This window comes from Coloeus monedula (assembly GCF_965178545.1).
Source record: "Coloeus monedula genome assembly, chromosome: 1".
Lineage (NCBI taxonomy): Eukaryota > Metazoa > Chordata > Aves > Passeriformes > Corvidae > Coloeus > Coloeus monedula.
In genome coordinates this window covers 70,138,005-70,165,591 of record NC_138781.1, presented here as the reverse complement: position 1 = coordinate 70,165,591, position 27,587 = coordinate 70,138,005, and the positions used below count along the sequence as shown (strand labels likewise).

The 27,587-nt window shown below is 42.0% G+C and overlaps 3 protein-coding genes across 4 annotated transcripts in view; 1 reads left to right on the top strand and 2 right to left on the bottom strand.

Moving 5' to 3' along the window:
* The window catches only part of MAK (male germ cell associated kinase), a 31,730-nt gene extending 23,841 nt beyond the window's left edge, over positions 1–7,889 (bottom strand). Inside the window, exons 1-3 of one of the 2 annotated variants that reach the window (XM_082295338.1) lie at positions 7,768–7,889; positions 2,279–2,616; positions 530–584 (exon numbers count right to left, since the gene is read on the bottom strand). In XM_082295338.1, coding sequence (XP_082151464.1) covers positions 530–584; positions 2,279–2,379 — 156 coding nt within the window. In that variant the 5' untranslated portion in view covers positions 2,380–2,616; positions 7,768–7,889. The remainder of the gene's footprint in view (positions 1–529; positions 585–2,278; positions 2,617–7,767) is intronic. The other variant, XM_082295339.1, reaches the window with a different exon arrangement.
* Positions 7,890–15,421: 7,532 nt separating this feature from the next.
* The window catches only part of SYCP2L (synaptonemal complex protein 2 like), a 33,961-nt gene continuing 21,795 nt past the window's right edge, over positions 15,422–27,587 (top strand). The window contains exons 1-9 of the mRNA XM_082298737.1: positions 15,422–15,546; positions 22,175–22,240; positions 22,724–22,861; positions 22,949–23,072; positions 24,200–24,300; positions 25,575–25,599; positions 26,612–26,697; positions 26,829–26,917; positions 27,017–27,051. Of these exons, the coding sequence (XP_082154863.1) occupies positions 22,217–22,240; positions 22,724–22,861; positions 22,949–23,072; positions 24,200–24,300; positions 25,575–25,599; positions 26,612–26,697; positions 26,829–26,917; positions 27,017–27,051 (622 nt within the window). The 5' untranslated portion in view covers positions 15,422–15,546; positions 22,175–22,216. The remainder of the gene's footprint in view (positions 15,547–22,174; positions 22,241–22,723; positions 22,862–22,948; positions 23,073–24,199; positions 24,301–25,574; positions 25,600–26,611; positions 26,698–26,828; positions 26,918–27,016; positions 27,052–27,587) is intronic.
* GCM2 (glial cells missing transcription factor 2) lies at positions 15,769–20,540 on the bottom strand (the record flags this gene model as incomplete). The annotated part of the gene is made up of 5 exons (XM_082290705.1): positions 15,769–16,650; positions 16,891–17,016; positions 18,484–18,596; positions 18,986–19,238; positions 20,499–20,540. 5 exons carry the CDS (start codon positions 20,538–20,540, stop codon positions 15,769–15,771), a joined length of 1,416 nt encoding a protein of 471 aa, XP_082146831.1.

Below are 27,587 nucleotides of genomic sequence, written 5' to 3'. Positions count from 1 at the left end.
GTGTTCTTTTTGGACATACTGATTTGTGTGAATCTCCAATCAGTTAAATCTAAAGTCCTTTAGTAGAGAGTTTTGTATATACAGAAAATCAGATGCCCAAAACATGGAACGATTTGGAATTTAAGCCCAGGATTTCAAGTGTTACTCTATCACTTGGCTAGCCAAAACTCCCAGTGCTTTCTACAGATGCCCCAAATACAAGGAATGGATACACAGCTAGAAATCTGGAACTAAAATGGAAGAGGAGGATGGTAAAGCACAGAAATACACACATACAAAATCAATTTCTTTCTCTTTCTCAAAGACAAGAGGCTTGGCTATGAGACATGGCCACTGCTTCAGAATAGTGGGATATTCCACAAATCAGTAGGACCTCTAGGAGTGCCAGCAGCCCATGGTTTTGCGAAATCTGTCACCACTTAAAGAGTTCACAGAGTTTGGCCTTATGCTTGGACATGGCAGCTGCCCTTTTCCTTCATCAAGCCCAACCAGACACTTATTTTTAAACGTGGTATGTTCACCACTTTACCTTCACTTCTCTCAAATTCATACACTCATCCCATGAATAGAACTTTCTTTTCATTCTGAAATAAAGTCCAAGATAAAGTATTTTCAGTTAACAGTGCAGAATGCTTTTAGAAAAAGAAAACCTAAATGATATTTTCTAAGGCTAGCATTATCTATATTTTGAACTCAATTTAAAACATTCTAGCATAGCCATCAGCAATATAAATAAAAACAAACTCAACGCCTAGAATTGCTAGAAATTTACAGTGATTAACCATCAAACTCTGAAACAAATTTTTAGAGTACAACCAGAGACCATGTTATTCCAAAGGAAAAGGGACATAAAACCCCTTTGCATCATTTGAATTACGCTTTTAATAATAAAGTAAGCAACAATGACACTGCACATATAATATGGAAAATCACATCCTTATGCGTAAGTTGCATATTCTAGGGAAATAAAAAATTATATTTTTGAAATCTGCAAAATATCTGGATTGCTTACTATTTTAATTAAACAGCTGACTTGATCATTTTAAAAATCTGTTCCAAGATACTAATTTCAAAAAAAAAAAAAGGTTCATTTTTTTTGAAGCAACATCATAGCCTCTAAACTAATTGTTATACATAACAGTGTAATATATTTATTTGTAAGTCCTGCATAAATCCAAATGTGGGTATTTGGTGTTGCCCAGATCTTGGAATGAAGTTGTGAATGTCACTGCTGTGTTTCTGTAAAGTTCTAGCACCTAAAGTGAAGAAATTTAAACCCAAGACTTCCATTTAAAATAAAACTATCTTTAAGCAAAACTGTTCCCTCTCAAGTCCCAAACTTAAAAATCACACAATAGAATTCCAAATCCTGAAATCACGAGAATGAAAACCACTTTCCACAAAATGTTGCTCCTTTTGCTAAAGATAATTAAAATAACCCACTGGAGATTCTTTCTTTAGTTTAGATTCATTTTAACTTCAGTAACAGTACCAGCAAGATATGGAGAAACCTGAAATACTCAGAAATTCTTAAAGAAAAAGTCAATCAATTATATTATAATTATCTTACTGCCATAAATCCATAAATGAGAGAAAAAAGTCTCAGCAAGATACAATTTCTGATATTTCAACTTACACTTTATATCCTGCTTGCAGTTCTCTAGGAATACAAGGGGAACTTCCCCACTCCTTGAGTAGAATTTTCTTGTTTCGTAATCATCTTTTAAAGCAAGTATGACAATGCTCCTGATTTCACAGAACACAACTTCACTAGATCCAAGGAGACAGCCTTTATTTACCTGACCAGATTGTTACTGTTACTTATCACTGTAGCAACACGTGAAACTTAATGCAGTACTTAAAACCATTTGGGGGGCTGGGATGGAATTTCAAATCTACCTGTTAAGATTGCTATTCCTACAATTCATATAAATAGACTCCCTAATTAATTACATTCACTTTTGCTTCTCTTTTGGTGCTGACCTAACATTTTTAGTAGGAAGCATGTTCAAACTGAACAAAAGCAGCATGCAATTTTACAAGCCTATGTAAATCAGTAACTTAAACTGATGTGTCTCTCTACTGATTAATTACCTGAAATCTGACTCACAATCACTTTGTTAAACATCTCAACTAAAAAAAATTATTTTGTTATGTTAATTTCTTTTTTAAAAGGGACTTTTTTTCTTTTCTACTCAAATGGAAGACAACAGTAAAGTCAGAAGTGAAAATCTTTAAGATTTTGCAAGCACCTTTACTGAAGTGAGACGCTACATACCTTTTGATAGCCACAAGTTCTCCTGACTCATTGCTCTTCCCCATCAACACGCTGCCATAGGTGCCATCACCCAGTTGTTTCATAATTGTGTAACGGTTCATTTTTTTTAAGACTCAGACAGCCAAAAGCTTATGAAACTCTAAATGTCTTCTGTTTTATCAAAGGGTTCTGTGCTCTTTGATTTTCTTAAGAGAAATCTTCTTCCAGACTGTTTTACGTTGGTGAATGTTTCTCATAACTGAGCAGGATATTTACTGCTCTCTTCCAAACTATAGCTACGTTGAGATCCAGTTAGGAAGCATGGGAGACAGAAGAACATGGTCATTCTCACACAGACCCTTAAAAAAAAAAAGAAAAGAAAAGAAAAAGACTTACTTATACAGTATTTTAGGAAAGAGACACTCTACTATTTGTATCAAACCCTCCAGATCTCTATGTGCTCTTTAAATAGAAGACTTAAATGTAATTAGTTCCTTTCAATCTTTCAAACCACAAAAGGTGCCTACTGTACAATTAGGGTTAGAGTAAGCAGAGATTGGAGAATCAAGCTTACTGTCGTAATTCCCTAGAACCAGAGAAGTGTTTTTAAAGCTGGTGTATTCTGATGGAACTCCTTACTCTGAATTTGCCAACAGCAGCAGCTTCCTGAACTATAACAAAGGCACAGTTGAAGTTCTGGAAAACATAAGAACACAAATTTTGCACAGGGTGCCATGGCAAACTTGGGGTCGAAACACTGTGGTTTGGGTTGGTAATGCAAGCAGGCTTTCTATGCTTAAAAGTTAGTGAGGAAGGGAGGTGAAGCAGCAAGTTAACCACTGCATTCTTCACCCACATAAACTGATTTGTTATAAATGTACATGGACGTCTTGCTCTGAAGTTCACATAATTCTTAGGCACAGTAATGGCTGAAGAGTTACGTCTATTCTTCAGTTTTACAAGGCCTGCAGAGAGAAGCACAGAGCTTACATGTACTGGTATGGAAGATTAAATTGTCATTTGGAGAAGAATCCATACTGAACAATGTTGAATCATCATATTTGAATCCATGTAAATGTTAATTTGAATTCTCATCCAAATTTGAATCTGAACCCCAGCTTCTATTATACAGAACACTGTCTTTCATCAGTGCTTCAGATGAAGGCCAGTTGCCTGATGTTAAATACTTATATTAACTCACAAGAGTCACCAACTTATTTATCTGGAAAAACTAACAACAAGGGAAAACTAACAACTGTTTTACTCACTGTAACCCAAATGCTACTACACAAACAAACCACTGAATGTTAACTGAGTAACAACATTTACCTCTACCTTCTGTCTCTGCTGTCTGAAAATACAAAATACAACTTGACTCAATGGGAAGACACTGTCAGTCTACCTTTATAGGAGATGGAGAATTCAGCATGCAACTCTGTAGTCTTTATCCTTATGCCAGAATTAGCTACAGTCTGGTCTGTCCAAACAGATTAGGAAACTCAAATTCAGCTCATAACAAGACTCCGGCCTGAGATTTAAAGGCCTGGCAAAATTCAGCAATAAAGCTGGCCTCTCAAAGAGTGTAAGCAATGCATTCTCAAGTAGACTAGCCTGCTGTGTAAAGGAAACATCTGCCTGGACAACAGACCAATGTTTCTAAGATGTTTTTAGTCAAAAGGCTGCTTCCTCAAAAAAGTCGTAACACAGAGTGTTACTCCCTGTTGCTTCTGTTGCCAGAAAAGAGTCTCACATCACGTGTCAATATGCCAGTAACAAGTGGCCTAGTGGACATATCAATTTATAATCTCTGCACCAGACAAACATCAGTTTGTCAGGGAAAATTATAAAGAAGTTTTTATCCACAACCATCTGTACCTCCCCTCCCCTAAAGCCACAGCTATAGTAAAATAAGATTTCTGGTTAATAGTGTATTCTGAAACAAAACTAAAAACCAGATTTAACAAAAAGTGACATAGACATCTCAAATTATGACTAGATTTTAAATTGGACTTTCATATATTTAAGCCAATTGTTTTCCTCAGAGTTCAGCTTTTTATCTTATTCCCCAAAATGCCTGCATGCACTCTAGTTTTTAATACCATCAATAATGCCTTTTTACAACAAGGCTATTTGTTAACTCCTGTAATAAGCAGATGATCAAGAGTGTTTATTCCAAGTTAAGACACATTCTGCATACATATTTTGTCAATTGTTAGCTTTATGTATATATTAAAATAACCAAAACAACACGAAAACTTTCTGAGGGCGTTCTTATACCCATTTTAAAACACGACATCACATCTAAAGTGTCAGTAATGATAAACTGTGTATGTGTTTTGTGTATAGGTGTACATAGGCATGTCATATGTAACACGTGTTTCTCTGTTTCAATAAATATCATTGTACATTGTTTAAGATATGGGGTTTTTTTGAGGGAATTCAGCAATACCTGCCACAGATGGTCCCAGCTTGAATTCCTAGAGTTACATAAAAATTTGGAGAATTTGCATGCATTTCATGCTCAACCTTTTGCTCTCTAACAAAGTGGACCAAAAACAACATGAGGAAAACTAGTATTTGCAATAAACAGAACAAGAACTAGACACAAACCTCGAGTTTTGACCTTTAAATCCTCTAATATTGGTGCCTAAATCCTATCAGCTTTCAAAGTAATTTTCTTTGGAGTATATATTAATCACATGCTTTCACAATTATTCCTTTTGTCCAATTCTAATATTTTGGCATGTGCAGTCAAAACAACCTCACATAAAGTGTTCCTTCCCTCCAGAAGTTCTGTGTAATTCAACACTTCACAGACCCAATTATGCATTTTGTCTATTATGTAATATATTGTATTGCCTTATTTCTTTTGTGCTGTATACTTTAATTTTTAGGGTACGAAAACATCTGATCAAGTAAAGTACAGAAAAGTCAGCACATTCCTTCAGTAATCAAATGGAAGTGTCAAATCCACTCAATGGAAATGCACAAAACAAGGTGTGAAAACCACACACCCTGGTAACAATGTCTGTGTACCATCACACCTACCCCACACTGACGTGTACTGGAATTACAGAGCATGATGATTTAGAACAGAAATACTCTGGAGATTCATGTTTCTCTACAACAGACTTCTCCATACTTTGTACTTTACACCACCCGTACCCAGCTCAAAAAGGTGTGCAATTTTTTCTCAGTGGTCTCTCTGCATTTTCTTTCTCAAATCTGCAGTTTAGTTCTCTCTTTTGTACTGACCTGAGGAAAAGCAAGAACGCAGTCTAGCTTTTCTGGTTAAAACAAGCCTCTGAGGTGGCCTTTTCCATACTAATGCTTATATGATATTATTTCCTCAGTGATGCGAAGCTCTAAAATGTAAAATTGTCGTAATAGTCAGCTACCAAACAGATAAGAGAAATCCCAGTCTAAACAGCTTGTTTGATACTCTTAACGACATACTGTGCATAATCTCTTTACACAGGATTAAGGAAAGATTAAAGCCAGGGACAAATAGAGGACAAAATACAATAGCTTGACAGAATCTATAATTTGCGTAAATTTAGCAAATCTGAACAAGTACTAGATAACTGAAGAAGCAAATCTTCACTTTCAATATATTACTGGTGTTTTAAGCATTACCAGCAATTTTATGTTATTTTAGATGTCTGAATTACATTTCAAAATGTAATGAATAGCAGCAAGCCACCTACATTTCTTGTGTACAAATACTATGCCTTACCAAGAGTTCTACATTTGCATCCTAAACAAACTACTCTCAAATAAATAGAACTAGGATGTATGAGCCAATAAAGACCTCGCACACAGAGAAGCGGAACACCCACAACCAAACATTACCAACCTGTTTACAGTAACTGATGAAATCACCAAAACTGTTTGCGTAGCACAGTACTGTTCTCAATGATCAGAACTGGCAGTGTTGCACAGCACAGAATGTATGCTGACACAAATTTTAAAAGTAAAAAAAAAAAACCAAACCCCAAACTAAATCCAACCACAAAACAACAAACAAATCTTGCAACAAGAACCTTCTTGGTAGTGACTGTATATTACTAAAGCTGCCAGAAAACAGGTCCCATGACAGGTGGACCCAGTTCTTGAGATTAACCTCAAATCCATTACTCTAATCAAAGGCCAGCAGTTATTTAAAAGCATGACTCTCAGTTGCAAGAAAGAAGTCAACAACATTGACAGTAAGTACTTGTACTTTGAAATAGACCACCTTAAGTTAATTTTTTTAAACTCCCTTTAAAAATCTAATATATTTTTTCACTTGTTTGTATTACGCATTCAGGATGGGGCATATCAAATTGAGAACTCCAGTTTGCTCTAAGTATTTTCCCCTGTTTTGTTGTAAACTAGCTTTGGTTTCAAACCAAAATGATTCACAGCAACCTTTTCAGGACATTTCCACCATGCCAGCAAGGCTACCTCTTCCTACCCCCATGAAACCCCTTCCCACAACGCAGTACAGCAAGTTTCAGGACAACAATGGTTCCAGTGCTGCTGGCCCTTCAAGTCTCCAGCCTCGGGCAGTGTCCCAAAGGAACATGGACCACTCATCTTTCAGCATCTGCACCACCGTAAATTTCAATAAAACACAGAATCATTACGGTTGGAAGGGACTTCTGGAGATTGTCTAATCCAAACCCCCTGCCAAGGCAGGGTCACCTAGAGCACATGCAGGTGGGTTTGGAATGTCTCCAGAGAGGGAGACTCCGTGACCTCCCTGGGCAGCCTGTTCCAGTGCTCTGCCACCCTCAGTGTAAAGAAGTTCTTCCTTGTGTTGAGGTGGAACTCCCTGTGTTTCAGTTTATGGCCACTGCTCCTCAACCTGTCACTGGGCACCACTCAGAAGAGTCCAGCACCATCCTCTTGGCACCTGCCTCTGAGATAATTATGTGTATTAATGAGATCCTCTCTCAGTCTTGAGAACGGAAACAAATGTTTGTTTCCATTTTAGTTCCACCTGATGACATTCAGTCACCTCCCAAGAGTGTGCAGGTACCTTCCCCAACACAGGCTCACAGCGCCAAGGGGAGCACGGCGCTCCTGCCGCTCACTCAAGCTATGAAACTCGGCACCGCCCGGCCTGCGAGTTTCACCTCGGCTCTCCTAAATAAAACTTCACCTCCTCTTATTAACCGCGGACCTCTCCGGCCGCCAAGGCCCGGCTCTACCCTACCGAAGCCACAGCAGGCAGGGTCCCTGTCCCCGCAGGCTCGCACCCACGCGGCGCTGCCGCTCCCCAAGCCCAGCACCGCAGCGGGGCAGCTCCCCACACACGCGAGTCAACCCCACAGCAACCCCAACCCCCGAACCACGCTGGGGGCCGGCAGCAGCCGCCCTCTCCGGGGACGGACCGCAGGCTGCCCCCGCTCCAGCCCAACCCAGCACCTCCTCCATGCTGGGAGGACCCCAAGGAGGCCCAGCCCCCGGGGCACGGACGCTCACCAGCCCCGCTGAGGGGGACCCGCCGCCGTCCCCCGACTCACCGCGGCGCTGCGGGAGGAGCCAGCCGGGCGGTGCCGCCGAGCCCCGGGCTCGCCCGCCGCCTCCCTCGGCCGGGCCGCTCTGCCCCGTCACCGGGGCGACGGGCGCGGGGCCGGGCCCCGGGCTGGGGCGGGCCCCGCCGCCAGCACCGCCCTCCCGGCCGCGGTCGCGGCTGCCAGGGAGTCGCAGATGGAGCGGAGGAGCTGGGAGGCGGTGGATAGGGAGCGCTGTGGGGAGCGGGCACACCACGCTGTTGGAAAGGGGGTGGTGCGCTACGGGAGCGGAGCCTGACGATGAGAGCCACGTCACAGGTTCCCTGGCAGGTGGCCCCATGATACACGAGATCGTCTTTAGACTGTCTTTAGTATAATTACTGGTGATAGTAATTATATATAGAATATATATTTGGTGGTCTGGTGAGAGCCCACCGGGAGCGCTGCATCCGGCTCTGGGTCCTCAGCACAGGAAGGACATGGACCTGTTGGAGCGAGTCCAGAGCAGGGCCACGGTGATGTTCAGAGGGCTGGAGCAGCTCTCCTATGCAGGCAGGCTGAGAGAGTTGGAGCTGTTCAGCCTGGAGAGCAGAAGGCTCTGGGCTGACCTTACAGTAGCCTTCCAGTACCTAAAGGGAAATTTCAGGAAAGATGGATAGAGTCTATTTGCAAAAGCATGGACAAAGGGAAACGGGTTCAAATTGAAAGGGAGTAGGCTTAGATTAGGTATTAGGAAAAAAATATTTACTGTGATGGTGGTGAGGCACAGGAACAGGTTACCCAGGGAAGTTGTGGATGCCCCTTCCCTGGAGGTGTTCAAAGCCAGCTTGGATGGGACTCTGAGCATCCTGGTCTAATGGAAGGTGTCCCTGCCCATGGCAAGGGGGTTGGAACTAGATGATCTTCAAGGTCTCCTTCCAATCCAATCCAAACCATTTTGTGATCATATGAAACAAAGCTACCAGCTAAGCCACAGTGTACTTAGGATTTGTACAGAAATTCCCACCTGTAACATTCACAGCTGTAGTGAAACCTGAGGGATTTTTTCCCCCTAGCATTTTTAAAAATTATTATTATTGTTTATTGTAAGAAATTTATTAAAATGCATGTTGCTAATACTGATGCAGGGGAGAAACTTTGAGTACTCTATGTATTCTAAAATATATGTATTTCTATTGCAAAAATAATAATGAACTTTCTGCTTGGTCCTTTGTAATCTTGCATTTCTCCTGTGTCTACAGAAGGCAGGGTTAACAAAAATGGCATATATAGTGTCTGATCCAGATGTGCTTTTGGCAGGGAAGTCTCAGTTTAAGCTTCAACTCTCAACATTAGCTTGAGCTTCCTAATTTTTAATGGTTTTGAGAGTGAGGGGCAAGAAAAGGAGGAGATCATTTCAACACAATAACTGCTAGAAGCACCACGGAGGGAAAGGCAGAAAATTGTGTTAGAAATTCCGATTCCTATCCGCTTTGCCAAGCTGGCAGCTCAGGCTTGCTGAGCAGAAATGGGAAGCTGTCTTCATTATACCTTTTTTTTTTTCCTCCCCTTCCTGTTCCTCATTAATTGGCATGGTAACTTTGTGATGACTTTGTTGACAGATTAATTGATTCTACCTCAAGTCAATTGGCTGGAACGTGAGGCTATGGGAATCGGTTTTCTGGAATCCAAAGGATTTGACCACTTGCACATAGCTTGTTGAAATGAAAGTACAAGAAAACAACATTGTATTTTCTGAAACAAAATATGCCTGTTTCCTTTAGTGAAATAAAACATCAGAGGTGACTGCCAGGTAAAATAAAGTTCAAAGGTGAGACTTGAACATGAGAAGACAAAAAGTCTACCCACACAGTAGAATTCAGGCAGAGATTCAGCAGGAGCTGACTGTATATAGCAAAGAATTTCACCATGCATTAACCTCTAAGAATGTGTTTGATCACTGCTACGTGGATGCATCCCTACATTGCCTATGTGAAAACACCTCTCCACTGTGTGTGGAAATGATGCAGCGGTTGCCCTGTGATGTCCCCTCCCTGCCCTTCTTTCCTTTCCTCTCTCTGCAGTTTAGCCATGTCCCATGGCTGTGCTTTCCTAGTGATGGGCTCCCTCCTCTTCCCCTGGTGCTGCCATTCAGTTTCATAAGATCATAGAATGGTTTGGGCTGGATGGAACCTTAAAACCATGTAGTTCCAACCTCCCTGCCATGATCAGGGACACCTTCCACTAGATCAGGTGTCCAATCCAAACTGGTCTTGAACACTTATAGGGCATCCACAGCTTTTCTGGGCACCCAGTTCCTGTGCCTCACCACCCTCAGTAAAGAATTTCTTCCATATATCCAATCTAAACCCACCCTGTCTCAGTGTAAAGCCATGCCCCCTTGTCCTATTCCCACATGTAAAAAGTCCTTCTCCAGCTCTCTTGCAGGCCCCCATTAGGTACTGGAAGGATGCTACAAGGTCAGCCCAGAACTCTTTTTTTTCTCCAGGCTGAACAGCTCCAACTTCCCTCATCCTGTCTTCATAGGAGGGGTGCTCCTGCCCTGTGAGCATCTTCGTGGCCTCCTCTGGCTTTGCTCCAACAGGTCCATGTCCTTCTTATTTTGGGGACCCCAGAGCTGGATAGGGTCTCACCAGAGCAGTGCAGAGTGGCAGAGTCACCTCCCCCAGCCTGCTGGCCATGCTGCTTTGGATGCATACCCAGGATACATTTGGCTTTCTGGGCTGCAGCCACACACTGCTGGGTCATGCTGAGCAACCAACACCCCCAAGTTCTTCTCCCCAGGGCTGCTCTCAATCCATTCTCTCTCAGCCTGTAATTTGTCCTTGAGGTTGCCCTGACCCACATGCAAGACCTTGCACTTGGCCTTGTTGAACTCCATGAGGTTTGCACAGGCCCCCCTCTCCAGCCTGTCCAGTCCATCTGGATGCCATCTCTTCCCTCCAGCGTGCTGACTGCACCACACAGCTTGGTGTCACCAGCAAACCTGCTGAGGGTGCATTCAGTCCCACTGTCCATGTTGCTGAACAAGATGAAAATGCTCTTGGTTGCCTGTGGGGCATTTCCAGTCTAATTACAGTCACTTAAAGGAGATCTGGCACAAGCAAGGGGTTGATGTTTAAATAATTTCTGTATTAGTTTTGCACAAGAGAAATATTTGTCTAAATTCTGTTACCAGGACCTTGTGTCTGTCAATTGTTGGCACTTTGTGTAATGGTTCCCAACATTTCACACACATGAAGACAGAAGGGCTGTAGACAGGACTTGCCAGTGTCTGAGCCAGACTGCAACACGGTGTGGAATTGCAGTACCAGCACTGCAAGCCAGTCACTTAACACTTCATTTTGTCATAAAGACAGGAGAGAGATGCTGTCCTGTGCTCTTGCTATGAACCAGGAAACTGAAGGAAAGGAAACAGGATGGAACAAAGAGACCCAGGATGTTTGTGAGCCCTGCTAAAGCACCTCTGAGAACATCCTCATGCACCTGCTTCCCTGCTTATTTTGCAAAACAACACAAGCAGAGCCACTGGTAATTTTCTGTTGAAAGAACCTGCTTTGAGTTGTGGTCCTTAAAGGTGTTGATGCTATGCTCAAGTGCCAGCCAAAATACCTGAAACTGCCTTCTCCCAAACACCATCACAAGTGCCAGCATGCATATTGAAGCTTATAGGGATTGTGTAAACTTCATTTTTCTGTTTGTTTGAATGAAGTTGAGCCAAACTAGCGAGGTTTCTCTGAGATACTTGCTCACACCTGTATCATCCCACTGATCTTCGTGTCTCATGTGGACTCTTGCAAGCCTAGAGAGGTGCTGTGTTGAAAAGCACTCTTCATTTTGCACAATCCCAGGTGTAGCACTACATAAACAGTACCTGGTTTTTACTCCCTTTGTGAGTGACAGGCAGATACTTAACTTTAGGCAGCTAGAACACCAAAGGCAGTAATCCGGGCATGGATAACCACTGTACACCAGTCTCATTATTTCTCAGGCAGAGGGATTTTAACAGGCCTGGAATAACTTTTCATTCAGTGTGCTGTGAGGAACCACTCCAACACTAAAAGCCTCAGTTCTTCCCTTTTTATATCTGCATGTGACTTCTACTAATAAAGGTGGGAATGACATGAGCTTTCCTAAATGCATCCCTAGAACTGCACTGTGCACCCTACTAAATGGTGTCTCTAAGGAAACATGATCTACTTTGGTGAAAGCTGTCTCAGTTGTATTAGATAAGTTCCCCCCAAAAAAGACACTAAGAAAAACCCCAGAGATCCAGAAGAAATCACAGAAAATCCCCAGGAACAAAAGTCTCAAATCATATTCTACTCTGTTACGGTGGTGGCTTCCACACATAGAACTCAGAGGAAAGCTTGCCTCTGTCTTTAAAAGTGATGGTTTGTACCCCCAAATGAAGAGATCAACTACTTCAGGCTCAAGAAGCCCAGAACAGCCAAATTCCTTCGTGCCTTGCTTGTAGCATTTAGCATATTTGAAACGCCCTGAGATAACCTGCTTCCAGAAGAGGAGCAAGCGCTCAGCAAATCGCTCGGACTCTCATAGGAGGTCTTTAGCAGGACCGGGGGGATACATATGGTCATGGAGCAGCACAGTGTGACTGGCTCTGTCCTCCCTCCAGGAGGAGACGTGACCATGAAGTGATACCCACATGTATATGCATCCATCAGGTGTGTGACACATGGCTGCATTTGGTGGGTACACAGTTGAAAAGCATTGTCACGGGGCCTTTTGTCTCTGGGAGGCATCCATTCAACACTTGGGCTTTTAACCTCTGCTATTACGAGGCTGTTGTTTTGGTACCAAGGGCAGCCTCAGCATGGGGACAGATGGTGCTTTACCTCAGTAGGGCCCTTGTAACCCATATGAGGCCAGAGCCACAGGAGACTGAGATTCAAAAGCACCTTCTCCTCCACTTCCTCTGTGATTTTGCCATAACAACTGGAGTTTGTTAGATGAGGATGTCTGTTAGAGTACAGGGTACAGGCCGCTGAAGGGCTCCTCTCAGGTCCTCAATGCAGGACCAGAAACCACACTTGAAAGGGACAATTAATGGAAGAGGAGGTGCTTACTCAGGGACCACCTTGCTTCAGGATGCTGCTTTTCCTGAGGAACATGCTTTTAAAGTCAATCCTACAGCTGAATAAACTTACACTGAGGCTTTCAATTTCAGCTCTTTTTTTGTTACAGAAGCTCCCATTGCCTTTACATTTATGTATTTTGAAGAGAAAAACTGTCTACATCTCTAGACTATCCATCTGATCTTTTATCTGAAAAGGGTAATATACAGCTAATCTCATCCCGGACAATTGTACATGAAAGGAAGCAAAGTGAGGAAAGACTGCAATAACCTTTAGAGTGGTTTTATTTGTTGTACTGCTACAGATGATGCAGCAAGGTAATCGCCACCCTAGCTTTTCACTGTGCTTAAGCAGTTGTCATGTTTATTATAAATAAATCCACACACTAAAAGTAGCATCTTAACACAATTGGCTGCATTTTCTTTAGTGGTGTGCAAAGTTCTGCTTAAAAGGCTGTGTTTAATTGGATAACATAATGATTTAAGCATACAACTACAATGACAAGTTTCATACCAGTAATGTAAACAGCATGCAACCCCCACAGCTTGTCTGTTTTAATAGCATGTAGTATTTTAATAACTTGTGCTTGAGTTGTGGTTGGCTAACTCCTCTAAAATCAATATAAAATAGAGCAATGTACAGCTTTGATATTTTCCTTGATTTTCCCATCTGCAGTGAATCTTTCCAGCTTTTTTAGCCATTTTGTTTGGCCTTATTCCCCTCTTATACTTTTTTTCCCTTTAAACTTATAAGGCTGTAAGCCTTGATTTTTATTCTCATGTCAAATGCCTCAGTATGATTTGGCATACAGATGAGAAATCCCAGTTCTGGAAACAGACAGTGTTATGTATTCCTAAACTCTAACATTTTGCATTAGTCTTCCTGGGTAATAAATCACAAACCACCTTTTTTTTTTTCTTTTTTAAAGGTTAGTATATGGGCTAATTCTCAAGCTGATGTTTTTCACTGGAATCTGTTCTTACCAGTAATTTAAAACACTTGGTAGAAGAATTGCCATAAGAGTTTAACAAAAGCCAAGGGAGATATACAGCAAGTATGCTAAAGCTAAAAGACAGGGTAAGCTTGCTGCAGATGAATTAATTTAGTCCTTTTGTGAATTCCTTCTTTTCCTGGCTTGAATTTTTAAAATGCTGAACAACCCACTGCTGAAAACAGGATGCTATTAACTAAATTCCCGTGGGGCTCAGTTTCACATCTCAGACTGAACACAGTGTTTTTCATAAAAATATAAAAAGAAAGAAAATATACTACATCACAAATAGCTGTTTTTAAACCTCGGATATGTGTATGGTCTTTTGAAAATAAAATTTGTTTACCAGTTTCATGATGGCTTCAATGCACAGAACCTTATCATTCTAACTAGCCAGCTGCTCACATTACTTTACATGGTGCCTTGCTTTTAAGTGTGATTTTACATTTACTGAAAGACTACAGTAGTATGGTGCTACTCAAAACAGCAAAAATATACGACAGATGTTAAAAAAAAAAAAAAAAAAAAGTGTTCAAAAAGTTGAAGATACTTGGTAACTTAATAAAAGTGATACCAAAAGAAATTTTTTAACCCTGGCCAATCCCCTGTGTCTACTTAGCTCCCTTGCTTGGCACGCATTTTGGGTGAACATTCTATTCCCCAGTACTAGGCAGCTTTCAAAATATCTTTAGTTTTAAACCAGCATGGCTCTGGTTTTAGTTCTTTCCAGAATAATGAGTTAGTCTAGGGATGAATTTGGGAATGCATTTCCCTACATTTTCCTTGTTTAGTTCAGTTTGGAGATTTTTGTTTTGTAACCTCTCTGTTGGCTGGTTGTTTAATTTCCAAAGTAGGGTTGTCATGGGGAGCTATGATTGCAGAGGGAAAAATGACTAGAAGTCCCTCAGGAGAGGGAGAAAGACCTGATAGAGATGGAGTGCAGCGAGGCAGCCAGGAAAGATGCATTCAACACTGACCTGTACTGCTAAGTAGCTGGGATGTTGCATTCTTAGACAGGACGAGTTGTATTCATAGGTAAAGAGAATTTTGCACTAATACCCATGCAGTATTGGTCTGACCAGCTTGCCAGGCCCCTTTAAGCAAAAACCAGTTTCTCTGCAAATGGTTTTCAGGACCATGTATATTAACCCTGGTATCCATGTGATGCTGAGCAGGCTTAGTGGGGGTAACCTGAGCCTTCCTGCCTCCCGGCTGAGTGTTACAGGGCATCAGTTCCTGGTGTGGCTGTGCTGGGCTGTCCTTCTTACATAGAAAGTCTGGGTAGTCTCTACTCTTGATACAGGGGATCAAAAAGCAACCTGCATTTAGCATGTTTCATTTCTTAGGTTTCAGGTTTTTCATTTCTCATTTCAGAGAAACTTAGCTGATCTTTCCATTCATCCAAAGGATCATGGCAGGTGAATGGACCATTCAGGTGTATTATTCTGCAAATTGTCTTGCTTTCACATTTCTTTTATTTCTTTCTTTCCCTGCCATTTCCTTCAGTTGACTATAATTTACAGCTACCTTCCTTCATCTTTTTTTCCATTGCCTGATTAACCTTTTCTTTCTTACAGATGGAGTGTTCTCTCACAGCTTGAGGCATCTGGCAGGAGTTGTAGCTATAAGTGGGTTGCACTTGCTGTCAGAGGAGGCTGTTGACTTCCAGAGGAGCTGTGCCTCCATATTGTCTTCTCTCAGGTGTGTTTTGGGCTCAGCTGCTTGTGCCATTTTAGAGATTGTGTGGGGCTTCTTTGAAATTAGATACAAAATATAATTCACTCAGCACACAGCACCAGAAAGGTGCTTTTAGAAAAAAGCTGTCTTGATGTACTGCTTCCTTACCTCTCCTCAAATCCCAAACCACCTGGCTTAGCATCCATGTGGTCATCTTCGTGTATTTGCCATTTAGGCACTGTTTAGTCAGTATTCAGCACTCTCAAACCTTAGGGCCTGGCCTTCATGCTCCCCAAAGCTGTTCCCCAGAGGGAGCCCATACCGATAGCTCTCCACGCTCTCGGTTGGTTTGGACTTTGTGGGGATGGAGTCATGCTGGTAGAGCAACGCTGACTTTATCATCCCAAAGTCTTCCTGAATCTTCATCCCTGAATAGATGGCACCTGAGACATTTTCTGCCATGTGAGTATAGCTCTGAAGGTTTTTCATATCACAGAGGTTGTCGCTGTATTTCAGCGCGGGTGGCTTGTAGGCCTGGTAGGACACCTTGGTGGTGGTGGTGATGACCGTCTGCAGTGGCGGGGCCATGGGAGCAGGGCTGGGGCTGTACCTGCAGGGATAGTCCCCACTGTAGTAAGCGTGGGGAGCACTTGTTGGCACCTGCCCGTAGTCACTCCGGTCTCCGCTGCTGGTTTTCCCCCACGCTGGTTTCAGTCCGTAATGTCTGCCAGCGTTATCAAAGCTCTTATCATGGGTACTCACAGCACTGTAGTGAGACCCGCTCAGACTGAGGGGGTCTGCATCAATGGCAGGACTGGCCAGCTCTTTGTAAAATGTTGGGTAAGGACTCGAGCTTATAAAGGTAGGAACTCCAAACTCGTAACTGCATGGCCTGGGCATGTAGATCCTCGGATTTGGGCATTTAGGGTATGGAGATAGCTGGTCCTCTTGGAAGCTGGCTGAGTCATAAGGTGCCTTGTAGAGGTCTGTGTTCTGCAGTGAAGGGTAAGACTGGGCTGGAATCGAAAAATTGGTGTCTGTGAAGATACCGACTCTTTCTGGGCCATCCATGCAGTGAAAATTCTGTAGGTTATTGGTGTAACCACTGCTGTCATGATACCTTCCTGCCTGGCAAGGAGAAGTAGACCTTTAAGATTCAGGAATCAATACTGCCCACACACGTGTCTCAATACTTGTGCTATTGCTCCTTTCAGCCCCAAATTAACAGATGTAGCATGGTGTAAATCTTTGTTTTGCCCTGAGATTCCCAGTATGTGCTTATCACACCTTTTTAATTGACAAAAAAACCCCAAACAAAAACAAGTTCATTTATGTCACCTTTTTATTTGACTAATGACTTTGACTTACCTCTGAGTTTAGAGGTCTCTTTTTCTGGGAGTGGTGATAAGAGGACATTTGCTTCTTAATTGCACTTCTTCTTGCCTCTGCCTCCAGTTTACTCTCTGGCCTGGGATGGTCATGGACTCCTTTAGCCTAAATTAGGATTAACAAAGAATTAGATGTGAACCTGGAAGGGGGTAATATAAGAGAAAATGCTACAAGTAGTACAAGAGGTAGTCACAGCATGGTCTGTGGTTTGGCACAAGAAGAAAGGAAGGAGAAACTAAACAACAAGGACCAATTCATTGTAAAAATAAGTAAATAGAATAAATCATGATTTGGATGTAGATAGAAGGAAAAAGTGAGGGAGAAGTCAGTGAGGGCTGCAGAGCTGATGAAGGATCAAAAGTGTTACCTAAGTTTGTGACATTCAGGAGTAGATAATTTGAACTAAGGAGAAAACAATATATGTAAATTTAGTTTGGTTGGTTTTCTGCAGTCCAGTATTTCAGTTTTGCTTTGTAAGGACATATAGAAATAGAATAAATAGGCATTAAAGAGGTTTCATGCCACAAGATGACAAATATTCTCTTAAAGCAATACACCTTCTTGAATAGGACTGAAAATTAGACCCTGGAAAACCATCCAAAGATGCTCTGCTATTGAAACATCTATAGGTATACAAATCTATGTAATGAAATGATGAAGCCATGTATGCTACATGTCCTTACTCATTTGTCTGAACAGATCTGCATTTAGTCCCAAATATAAAGTAGGAAGCTAAAAATTGCTTTTAAAACACTGTCCTTTCTCAAGCAGAAATTAACTTCTGAGCAAGGATTTATCAACTTTTTTGATAGGAAAAGTCTTCGAGTTTTGCACGTCTATAAGAGAACATTTGAATAAGAATAACATAGGTGGGAATCTGGGAATATGGCCAGTTTTCTTCCATTTACTGACTGGAGAACAGAATTCATTGCTGTGTGAGTCAGGGAAAAAAATTATCCAGGATAGAATGTAATCTCATAGAACAGAAACTTTTTGTTTACTTTTTGTTCTAATACTGCAAAAAAAAAAAAAAATCAACATTAAATTTCAAATTTTAGCTAAGATTCTTCTTTTTTTCTGGCAAGATTTTAATTCCTTCAAAATTCAAAGGCTAGTTTCATATTAAGTAGAATTTTCATGTTTCAGCTTACGTAAATTAAGTAAGGCTTTTTTTCCCATTTATTTTAGTAGAAAATAAATATTTGGGAATAAATATTGGAGATATTCAGTTGTCATAGGCACCAGGGTGCAAGACAACCTTTTTGTTCATATTTTTGTTCCGTAAACAGGAGAATTTTAGCCATCAATGATATCGTAGTTAAAACTGAATACTGTCAACCCAAGTACAGCTTTTAAAGAGACAGCCAAGTATTTTTGTTTTATTTGTTCTTGTCATATTCCTACTAAAGAGAAATTCAGTCACGGACCAGACCTCCACCCTGCTCATCATGCTCTGTGTTACACACAAAAAGAAAAGGGAGGAGGAAGAAGAAATCTCTCTCTTTACAGGTACTATTTTATATACAGATATAAATTATATAGTGTGCACAAATAAATACGGCTGCTTTTTACCTGGAAAAATATTGCTTTGCCATCAAGCCTCCAGAAGTTCGTGACCGGATAGCCGCTGTGTCCTCGGCAAGGAATCAGCTCGAGGGCAGAGTTACAGTTGGGGCAGGCTTTCTCTGTGAACAGACAGAAACTACTGAAGAGACTGGTTAAGGACAAGGGTGCTGCCTGAGAGTAAACAGAGCTCAAGAGCAACATGATCAGACTTCTCTAAAATTCAGATTAAAATGTATTGTCCAAGGAAATGCATCATAGACTAGCAAGCATAACTGAACGGTATGAACTAGAACTGCCCACGAGATACAAATGCTAATAATTTAAAGGATATTAATTCGGATCCCCTTAAGAATTTGCAAACAGACATTGACGAAATTTGGAATTAATCAGTCATTGCAATTATGCCTTAGTCTGCACGCAAGTAAGAGTGACTCCGGTTTAGAAATCAAGCCCAGATGAAAGAAATGGGGTCCCGTGGGCATGGCAGCTCTCTCTGGGTGCCTCTCACTTTGTTGCTTCTGCCGAGCCTTGTCGCATATGGCGGGGCGGAGCTGCAGCCTGGCCCCGCCGGGCAGGGCGCAGCTCCGGGCACACACCACCACCCCCAGGCAGGACTTCTTGAGGATCTGGCAGTTGTGGTTGTTGGTGTTGCGCATGGCCCAGCCGCTGAGGTGCCGCTGCGCGTTCTTCTCCTCGCTCGAGTAGATGAGCCGCACGTAGCCATCGGGCCATTCCTGGAAGGCATCGAACTGCTTGGGCTCCTGCAGCAGGGCAAGGCAGCAAGGTGAAGAGCAAGAGAACATTATTAGTATATTACAACCTGATATTTTTGCCTTGTTATAAAACACGTAACGGGGGAAAAATGCTTCTTCTATGACCACCCAAGCAGCAAAAGAAGAAGTATTGAAAGAATAGCTTATTCAGAAGTGCTCTCTAAAAGGGCTAGGGCAGTCTGTGATTCCAGATCTCAAAAGAAAGTCAGGATCCTTTCCTCTTTTGCATTGTGATCCATTATATCACAGTCCTTTGACACATATGCCTTTTACAGTGAAGTCACCCAGCTATAAGACATCAGCCTTACTACCAGAATTTACTGACTAGTCTACCACCAGTGTGCCCAGACAGGACACAAGCCACCCTGATAATGACTGCTATTAAGTTCTCCTTTTTGTGGGACCATGCACCTGCAGGCAGGAAACTAGAAGTCTTAGCTATGGAACAGCTTCTTAAAGTGCATCTAATATGATTTGAATAAGGCTTTCCCCAAAAAATAGAGATAAAAAGATTTGTCATTGCAAATGTATTTCCATGTATGTATAGTGGTTCAAACAAAGAACATTTCAATTTCGGGTTTCACTGGCTTTCTGGAGTTCCTTACTAAAACGTAATTGCCAGAACTATGAAAGAAGAACTAAGATTTTAAACTGCAAGTATTTACAATACAATACATATTTAACACATTCATGTACCACATGTGAGCAATCCCAGCAAACAGAAGTAAACTACTAACATTTACAGCATGAAGACATTCTATAACAGCATGGGCTCTATAAACTTAAATAAACTCTAAGATGAAAAAAGTTGCAGATAATAAAACACTTGAAACTCACAACAAGACAAAAAGTGGAGTGCTCATTGGCATTAAAGTGTCACCTCAATAAACCAAAGATATAATTAGGTAACTTGGATCATAGTAGTAAACAGTCAATTCAATCTTCTATTCAACATTTCTTGAACAAGGAAGAGGGGGATGAGGGAGAAGAAAACTGGCCTAATGGAGCCACAGGTTGTTTTAGGAGTTCATACCCAGCTAGCCAAAGCTGTGTATCAAATCCATGCTTTTATTGCAAGTGACTTTATAAAGACTACAAAACAATAACAAAAACAATGAAAAGGTGCAAGAGAAATAAAGCAGATAAAAAAAAGAGCCTTGCTTAGAGTGAAGTTTGTTCTGCTGCTCCCCAACTCCGCGTTAGAGTTGGAGGGAAACTCTCCGCAGTACCTCCCCGGCCACCCGTTACCTGCGGCAGCTTGGGGTCATTGATATCCCAGGTGAGCTTCATGGCAGAGAGTGGCCGTGGGTGACAGCTCCCGGTTTTTTATGCCGTCGGGGCGTCGCCGAGGTGGGGGAGTAGCTCTCAGCCGGCCCCGCAGGCGGAACAGCAGCACCATCCCCGAACCCGCCGCGGCACCTGGGTGGGCAGGAGCTGCGCTCCCCCTCCACGCCACAGGCGGGTTCCGCCACCGTCACCTGAAGGTGTGTGACGGGGGATAGACGCAGGGGTTGTGCACTGGGGCCGCCACCTCGGCAAACTTGAGCAGGGTTTGGAAGTCTAACCCGGCAGCCGCGGTGCTCTGCCGCTCTCTCCCGCGGGTGCCGGGATGTGAGGGGTGATGGAACCGTGGGGGACCCGTCCGGGACGCTCCTGCTACTGGATTTTGAGCGTTGCCCGGAGCTGCCTGCAGCTTGTAAAGCCCCCGGAGGGAGGCAAAGATTCTGAATAACCTGCTGTTTGGATGTAAACGAAATCGGCGTTACTGGGCAGGTTTCCCCTTCGCGCTGTGCTCTATAGCACCTGGTGTAAAATGCAAAGCTGGTGTTGGTGGCACATTTTAACTTGTTAAAAAGTTATAGGTTTTTTCTTACCTTTTCTCTTCCAAAGAAATAACCGATGGGGTCTGATGTTCGAAGTTTTTTGGTTTGTTGGTTTGGTTTTCGCGAGGTTGTTTGGTTTTTTTTTTTTTTGGGGGGGGGGGGAGGGGTTGTGGCGAGGAAGGAGGGAGATTGATTTTTGCGGTGAAAAACTGAAAAAAAAAAAAAAATTATCCACAACAGCATAGAGACCGAGCCCTTGAACGCCAAGCGCTGCTGTCACCTTTTAAACGATTCCACCTGGTCGGAATGATTTTCTCATTCGCTTCCATCCTCTCTGGTCCTAAATTTACTGAACTTTACACTCAGCTGAGCACAATAAAGCGCATCCGGCAGCAGTACACGCCGGCTGTGGCGCCCCTCGGCCGAGAGCAGTCCCCAGGGAGGCTCCGGACTCCTCTTTTGCACCCGTGGGCTCGCCCGGGGCTCTGTCAGTGCTGCAGCGCCGGTGCTCTGGTGTGGAGGGTCCGTCCCAGGCGCCCCACAGCTGCGGCTTTTTGGGGCGGGTGCGAAACCGGCTGCTTACTCTTCTTTTTTTCTCCGGCGCTGGGGTATACCAGAGGGCTCGCTGAGGAAAGGAGAGCGCTCAGAGCTGTGAGAAAGGTTGGCGAGGGTCTCCCTTCGCCCTAAACTCGGGTGTGTCCAGCAGTGGCGGGTCATGGCCGTGGGGAGGGTGTGAAGCAGCCCCCGGACCTTCTCCCCCGCGCCATGGCTCAGGTAAGCGGCGCTCCCCGCGGCGGAGACCCGGCAGCGGCCATGGAGAGGGGGACACATCGGGCTCCCTCCGGGGACACCCACCGGACTCCCTGAGGCTGCCAGAAACCTCGGGTTGGGAGGCATGGGGTGGTTTTGTAACATAGGAAATACGGAAGGAAAACCAGCGTTTTGGGAGAGAGGGGATGAGTAAGTGCTCTTCACCTTTGGGGCTGAAAAAGTGTTCGGGTTTGTTTTGGTTGGCTGGGTTTTCTCTTTTTTTTTTTGGAGGAAATGGAGAAAGAGGATTTTTTTCTTCCCTATATTTTTCCCTTCCTTTTGTTTTTAAAGGAAGAAAAAAGTGAAGAACAAAATAGAGATGTGAGTAGCAGTATGGCACACAGAGCAGAAGACTATGTAAGGATCTTTTAAATGCATGCTTACCTTAATCTTATGAATTGTTATTTATATATATTTTTTTTTTTTTCAGAGGCCCATTTCTTAATGGGATATGGCATGACCTAGAACTTTCAGTAATTTAGTTTAATGTGGGAAGTGCAGCAGTCCCCTTAATCTTTTCCTTCGTAAATGGGAAGAAATTATTGCAATAGTTGTGGGACTTACAAGTGAGGCATACTAAATTGCCTATTTCCTTATTCAGGATCTTTTAAGATTAATCAGTTTCAAGGGTTCTCTTTCTTTTGGAGATTAAGACTGATATTTCACTTTAGTTACAGGATTAAAATGAAAGTAGAGAAACAAATGAACTCAAACAAAATTGAAGAAAAAGCTTGCAACTTTTGAAACAGCATTGCAAGCATTTTATCATAACTAGTTCTGCAACAATTTTAATGATTGCTTATTTTACTCGCTAGTTGTTTCCTTCCCCTCCCTCTGCAGCTTGAATCACTGCTCATTGATGCCTTTAAAGGGAAGGGATTTCAAAAAATACATGAGCTGCTTCAAGAGGGAGAAGTAGAGCCTCCCCAGAGATACAATGACTCTCTCTTAAACCAGCTGGACAAAGCACTGAGAAAGGCAAGTACCATAAATAGTCTCAACTATCCTAACAACTAGCTCAGAGGGTATCAGACTAATGATGCACAGCGCTCTGTGTTTCTGTAGGAGCTGGACAAGAATGAATTTCAGAATGTTTCACTGATGCTGAAGTGTATTCAGCTCTACCTTAAAAGTGATCTTCAAGAAAAGAAGAGCTTGTTTATTGAGCAAGGACTGCTAGCAAAGATGAGTATAATATTGAATACAAATTACTAATGTGATTTAAGGTTGTTTGCATGAGAAAAAGAACTCCAGGGAAGTCAAAACTAGGGGATTGCTTGCTGGCCACACAGAAAAGAATTTTTTTTAATATATTGCATGAACTGAGTAGGGAAAAAAATGCTTACTCTCTTTTATTGCTTTTGGTGTAGCAACCAACATTATGGCTCCACTAATTCCCTAATTTAAAGGTTTGGGGTTGTTTGGCTTTTTTTAAAGCTGATAGTGGAAGGATAGGATGAGTTTTTATGAGTCCCATTGATGAAATGATATAGACTTCTAAATGCATTTTAAATGCTCCAGCAAAATACAGTTCTAGTAATAGATAATCTGAGATATTCTTTTGAAGGTGTCTCGCTAGATATGTAAGGAACCAGGTGCATTTAATCCAAAATTGCATTTTCTCTTCTGGCACAATGGCACTATATTGATTTCAGCTGGTAATACTTGTAGTAGCAGAAATGCAATTGTGCTGAAGATGAGTAACACCTGGATCTAGCACAGCTATCAGGGAACAGTTAACACATTCTCTCTTTTAGCAGAGTTGTACTGAGGAGTTCTCGGTCCAAAATGTTGTGTTCCTGCCTTGTAGTTATGCTTTTCAGGGATACAGTTTCTCAAAATTCCTGTATGGAGATAAATTAAAAAAGCTTTTCCAGTCTGAGCTCTGTACTTCCAGTGGAGCATGGATTTCTAGTTCACTGTTTGCGTGTGATGCTATGCTATGTTTAAAACCATGAAGTATTAAAACACTTAGCTTGAAAAAGTTTTACAATATTTGCTGTGAGTTGATGTCCTCTAGAAATGTCTGTAGGAGTTTTGATGCCACTAGCAGCATGTATTGTGTCTGAGCACGAAGAGTGGGTGCCTTGGTCAAGAAAGGAGGGGGGATAAAAGGAGGGCTGGGGAGGAGGGGGGACAGAAATGGCATTTTTCATGTCCTCCTAGCAAAATTTGAATTCCTTAATGCTATGTAGCTTTTGACACAGTACGTGTCTCCGAAGTTTAAAGAGTGAAAAACTCTGTAAGGTTTCCTGCAGACCTACATTATTAACTCCTCTTTCTTGTTTTTAACTCATTCTTTTAACTTTTACCTGGTATCTTGGTTTGAAAGAGCAAGAGCATTTGTGACCGTCATCGACCCAAATGAGAATAAATATTTGATGTTATTGCTTGAAGACTTCTTTGATTCTGCATTGGTATGTTTGTGCATTCAGGGGACAGAAGGTTTACCTTTATTGGATAAGATAGCTATTGTTCACAAGCAATTTCCTGTTAGAAAATAAATAATTGCCAACTGACCTGGCGCTCTAGGACTGAGCGTGGGATGCAGCCCAGGTGGTGTGGGTGGGCAGTGTCCAGGAGTGTGCTCTAGGCTGGCTGAGATTTGACACACTTGTGAGAAGCTGTCATGGGGCTGCAGTATTTGTTTTTGCAGAAAAATTTGCAAGACATTCTGATGCATTTTGTAAATAAAATCTTGTGTGCTGAAGCTCTCTTTAAAACCCACAAGTTACTGACACCGAGCTGCACTTTGAGTGCAAACGTGTTTGCCAAGGTGGTCCTGGCAATTTGTTCCTACTGTGTTTGAAACAGATGATGATTTAATACTAAAGGATGGTCTAACTTGCTTACAACTCATTTAGGTTTCAACTTTAAATATTCATAACTTTAAGGGTATTGGAGGCCTAGTGATGTAGCATTTGTAGTAGGAAGAATGCTTTTTAGCTTTTTTCCCCTAGCCATTGCTCCCAGTCTTGCTGTCTGCAGCTTATGGGAACTGTGTCACTTTGTGCATCAGAATTCATATCAATACCTATGACTCTTTTTAGGAAGTCTGATAAAAGATATTTGAGCAAAATCAAACTTCCTTCTTTCTCTACTAACCACTTTTAAATTATGTCATACCCATTTCTTTTCCCCAAAAACTTAATTTTTTTTTTCTTCCTGGTACATTTCTTCTGCTTGCTTTCAGTGTGGAGGAAGAAGTTGTTTGTGCTGTGGAGTTGGTTTTAAATTTTTTAAAAGTTTTGGTTTTAGTTTTCCTTTAAGGACTTTAACACCTTTCAGATATACATTGTGATATCTAGTACCGTAGTGTGTAAACATCAAATGTGCTTTTACATAGGCCCTCATGTGTAATAAAAATCAGAGAATGATGTCATGATGTGGGTTTTCCTGGGAACATGTAGGCACTGTGTTCTCCAGTGCTGCTGAAATCCATTCCTGGGGGAAGTGGGTGCTTGGCTACCTTTACCCTCCCTGCATAGTTCCAACCTGTATGATCAGGGTGACCATAGGTGACATACCTGTATCAGGTGGCTTTTGCTGATGTGGGTACACTACTGTTTTATGTTATTTAGCCCCTGAAAGTTGGGGGTGTGGGGGTACACATAAACACCTCAACACTTTGAGTACTGCTGTTCTTGGGTGATGGTGCATTAATGCAGGCTTCTTTTACTCTTTCCATCAGGTGATTTGCAAATGCAGTAATGAAGGTCAGTATTTTTTTTCCTTCCATTCCTCAATATCCTGAATCTTAATCTTGGAAGCACATTTCTTAATTCTGCTTGAACTCTGTTCCCTTTCTGTTTTCCCTTCTGCTTACTACTTCTTCCTCTCTGAAAATTTTTTTTTTCCCTATCTTCCTGTTGATTTCTCTCCAGTTGATTTTCATTAACATTTGCATTGGAGCATAAAACCTTTTTCTGATTCTCTTTGTTTGCTTGTTTTGTACATAGTGAAAAAATCTATCTCTGGTATCTTGTTTAAATGGTCAGTATCAGGTATTTCACTTGATCAGAGTAAGTGGCCCTTCTGAAAGGGGGTTCAGGCTAGGCAGTCTGTTCTTCACACTTATTTGCTCTGGCATCAGATGTTATTCCCTTGCTGAAGCCAACCAACTCCACAGAATAACGTGGTAACTCCTTCAGCCTTCTGAACTCGACAGAGAGGTGTCTGTCCATCTCTCATTCATTTCAGCACCAAAATTTTGTTCTGTGGCTGCAGCTGGTTTTCCATTAGGGCAGGGAGAGCAGGTGCTTTCAGAAAATATCTATGTGACCAGACATCCAGGCTCACAATCCATGTAAAAGTGAAACATTGCAATGTGGGTCAGGTAATGTGTGCTTATTTGTCCTTGCACCTTATTCTAGTGGTAGCAGAGTGGCACAAGCATCTTCTGGTTAATACTTTATTGGTTTGCTCTGTTGACTTTGACAAAACCTGTATATTCAGGTTTCCTCTTGTAGCTAGTAATTAGCTTCCCCTTTCTGTGCCTCTTTAAATAGCTACCCAGGTCAGAAGTTAGTGTATCTGGAGCAAATTTTTTTAGATGGAAGTTACTAGTTCCCCTTTTTGTCTAGGATTAGATGGTTGGAAGCTTTGTTTAAAATAAACTTACAGCTGGGATGTTTTTATTCCTTCAACACAACAAGCTGTAGTCGCTTCAGCTATTTTTATATGGACACCAGCCCATTTCTAGCTGTACCTTTCAAATTGTTTTTCTAGGGAAGAAAGAGCTAGTGAATTTATTTTTGCCTGAACTAGGGCGCCTAGTGACAGAAGCAAATCTTTGCTACGCTCTGCATCTGGAGGTAAGATTCCTACTAGGAGGAGAAAATCAGATATATTTATGTGAAAGTTTGTGTAATTAGATAAAAAATGTGAAAAATTGTTACTGGTTTATTTCCCTTCATTTTCTACCCCTTCTTTTGTGGGGGAAAAGGCCTTGAGAACCCTCAACTCTATACTTGACAGTCTCCCACGGGAGGAGAGAAAGAAGTTCCCTCTCTCTGAGGATATGTGCTCGCTCACGTAAGTAGTTTTCCCTCCAATTGCTGTAGCCACATACCCTCTTCTCTGCAGTTGGAGTTAGTTATTTCTACTTTAACTTGTGGCATTATGTTGTTTCAGGAAAGACCTTGCAAAAACTATACTGGAGGTTGGTGGTAAGAATCTCTCCAGCTTTACCTCATCTGCTTATTTATTATAGATGAATTGTAATTTAAATCATATTTCCTTTTCAAGAGTTGATTTTTAGGGAGGAAAGTCAGATGTGCTCTTACAAAATATAAATAAAAAAACTTAAATGCAGCAAGGCATTAGTTCTTTCTGGTTGGTTTTAGTAATGCATATTGACTAATCAGAGAAGCTAAACTGATTTATGTAGAAAAGTAATTAGATCAGCCTTACATATGTGTTTACAGAATATGCTGGCTGTTAGTCTTAAAAAAATCAAATTTTAATTGCTTTGCCATGATGTGGACAAAGTTTAGTTAACAAGGTTTGTGTTCTCCTGAGTGAAGTCTTTGTTTTGTCCTAATAATAACTTTCTAGAGTACTGGCATGCTATATGGAATGTAGCCCAATCCTAGTGAGTTAGTGATGAGCGTTTGCTCTCATCCCCTTCCCGAACCCCAAGCACATCTCCCAATGCACTCGTGTGTGTTGTGGTTTGCAGTGCTCTGTACCTCGATCTCACTCA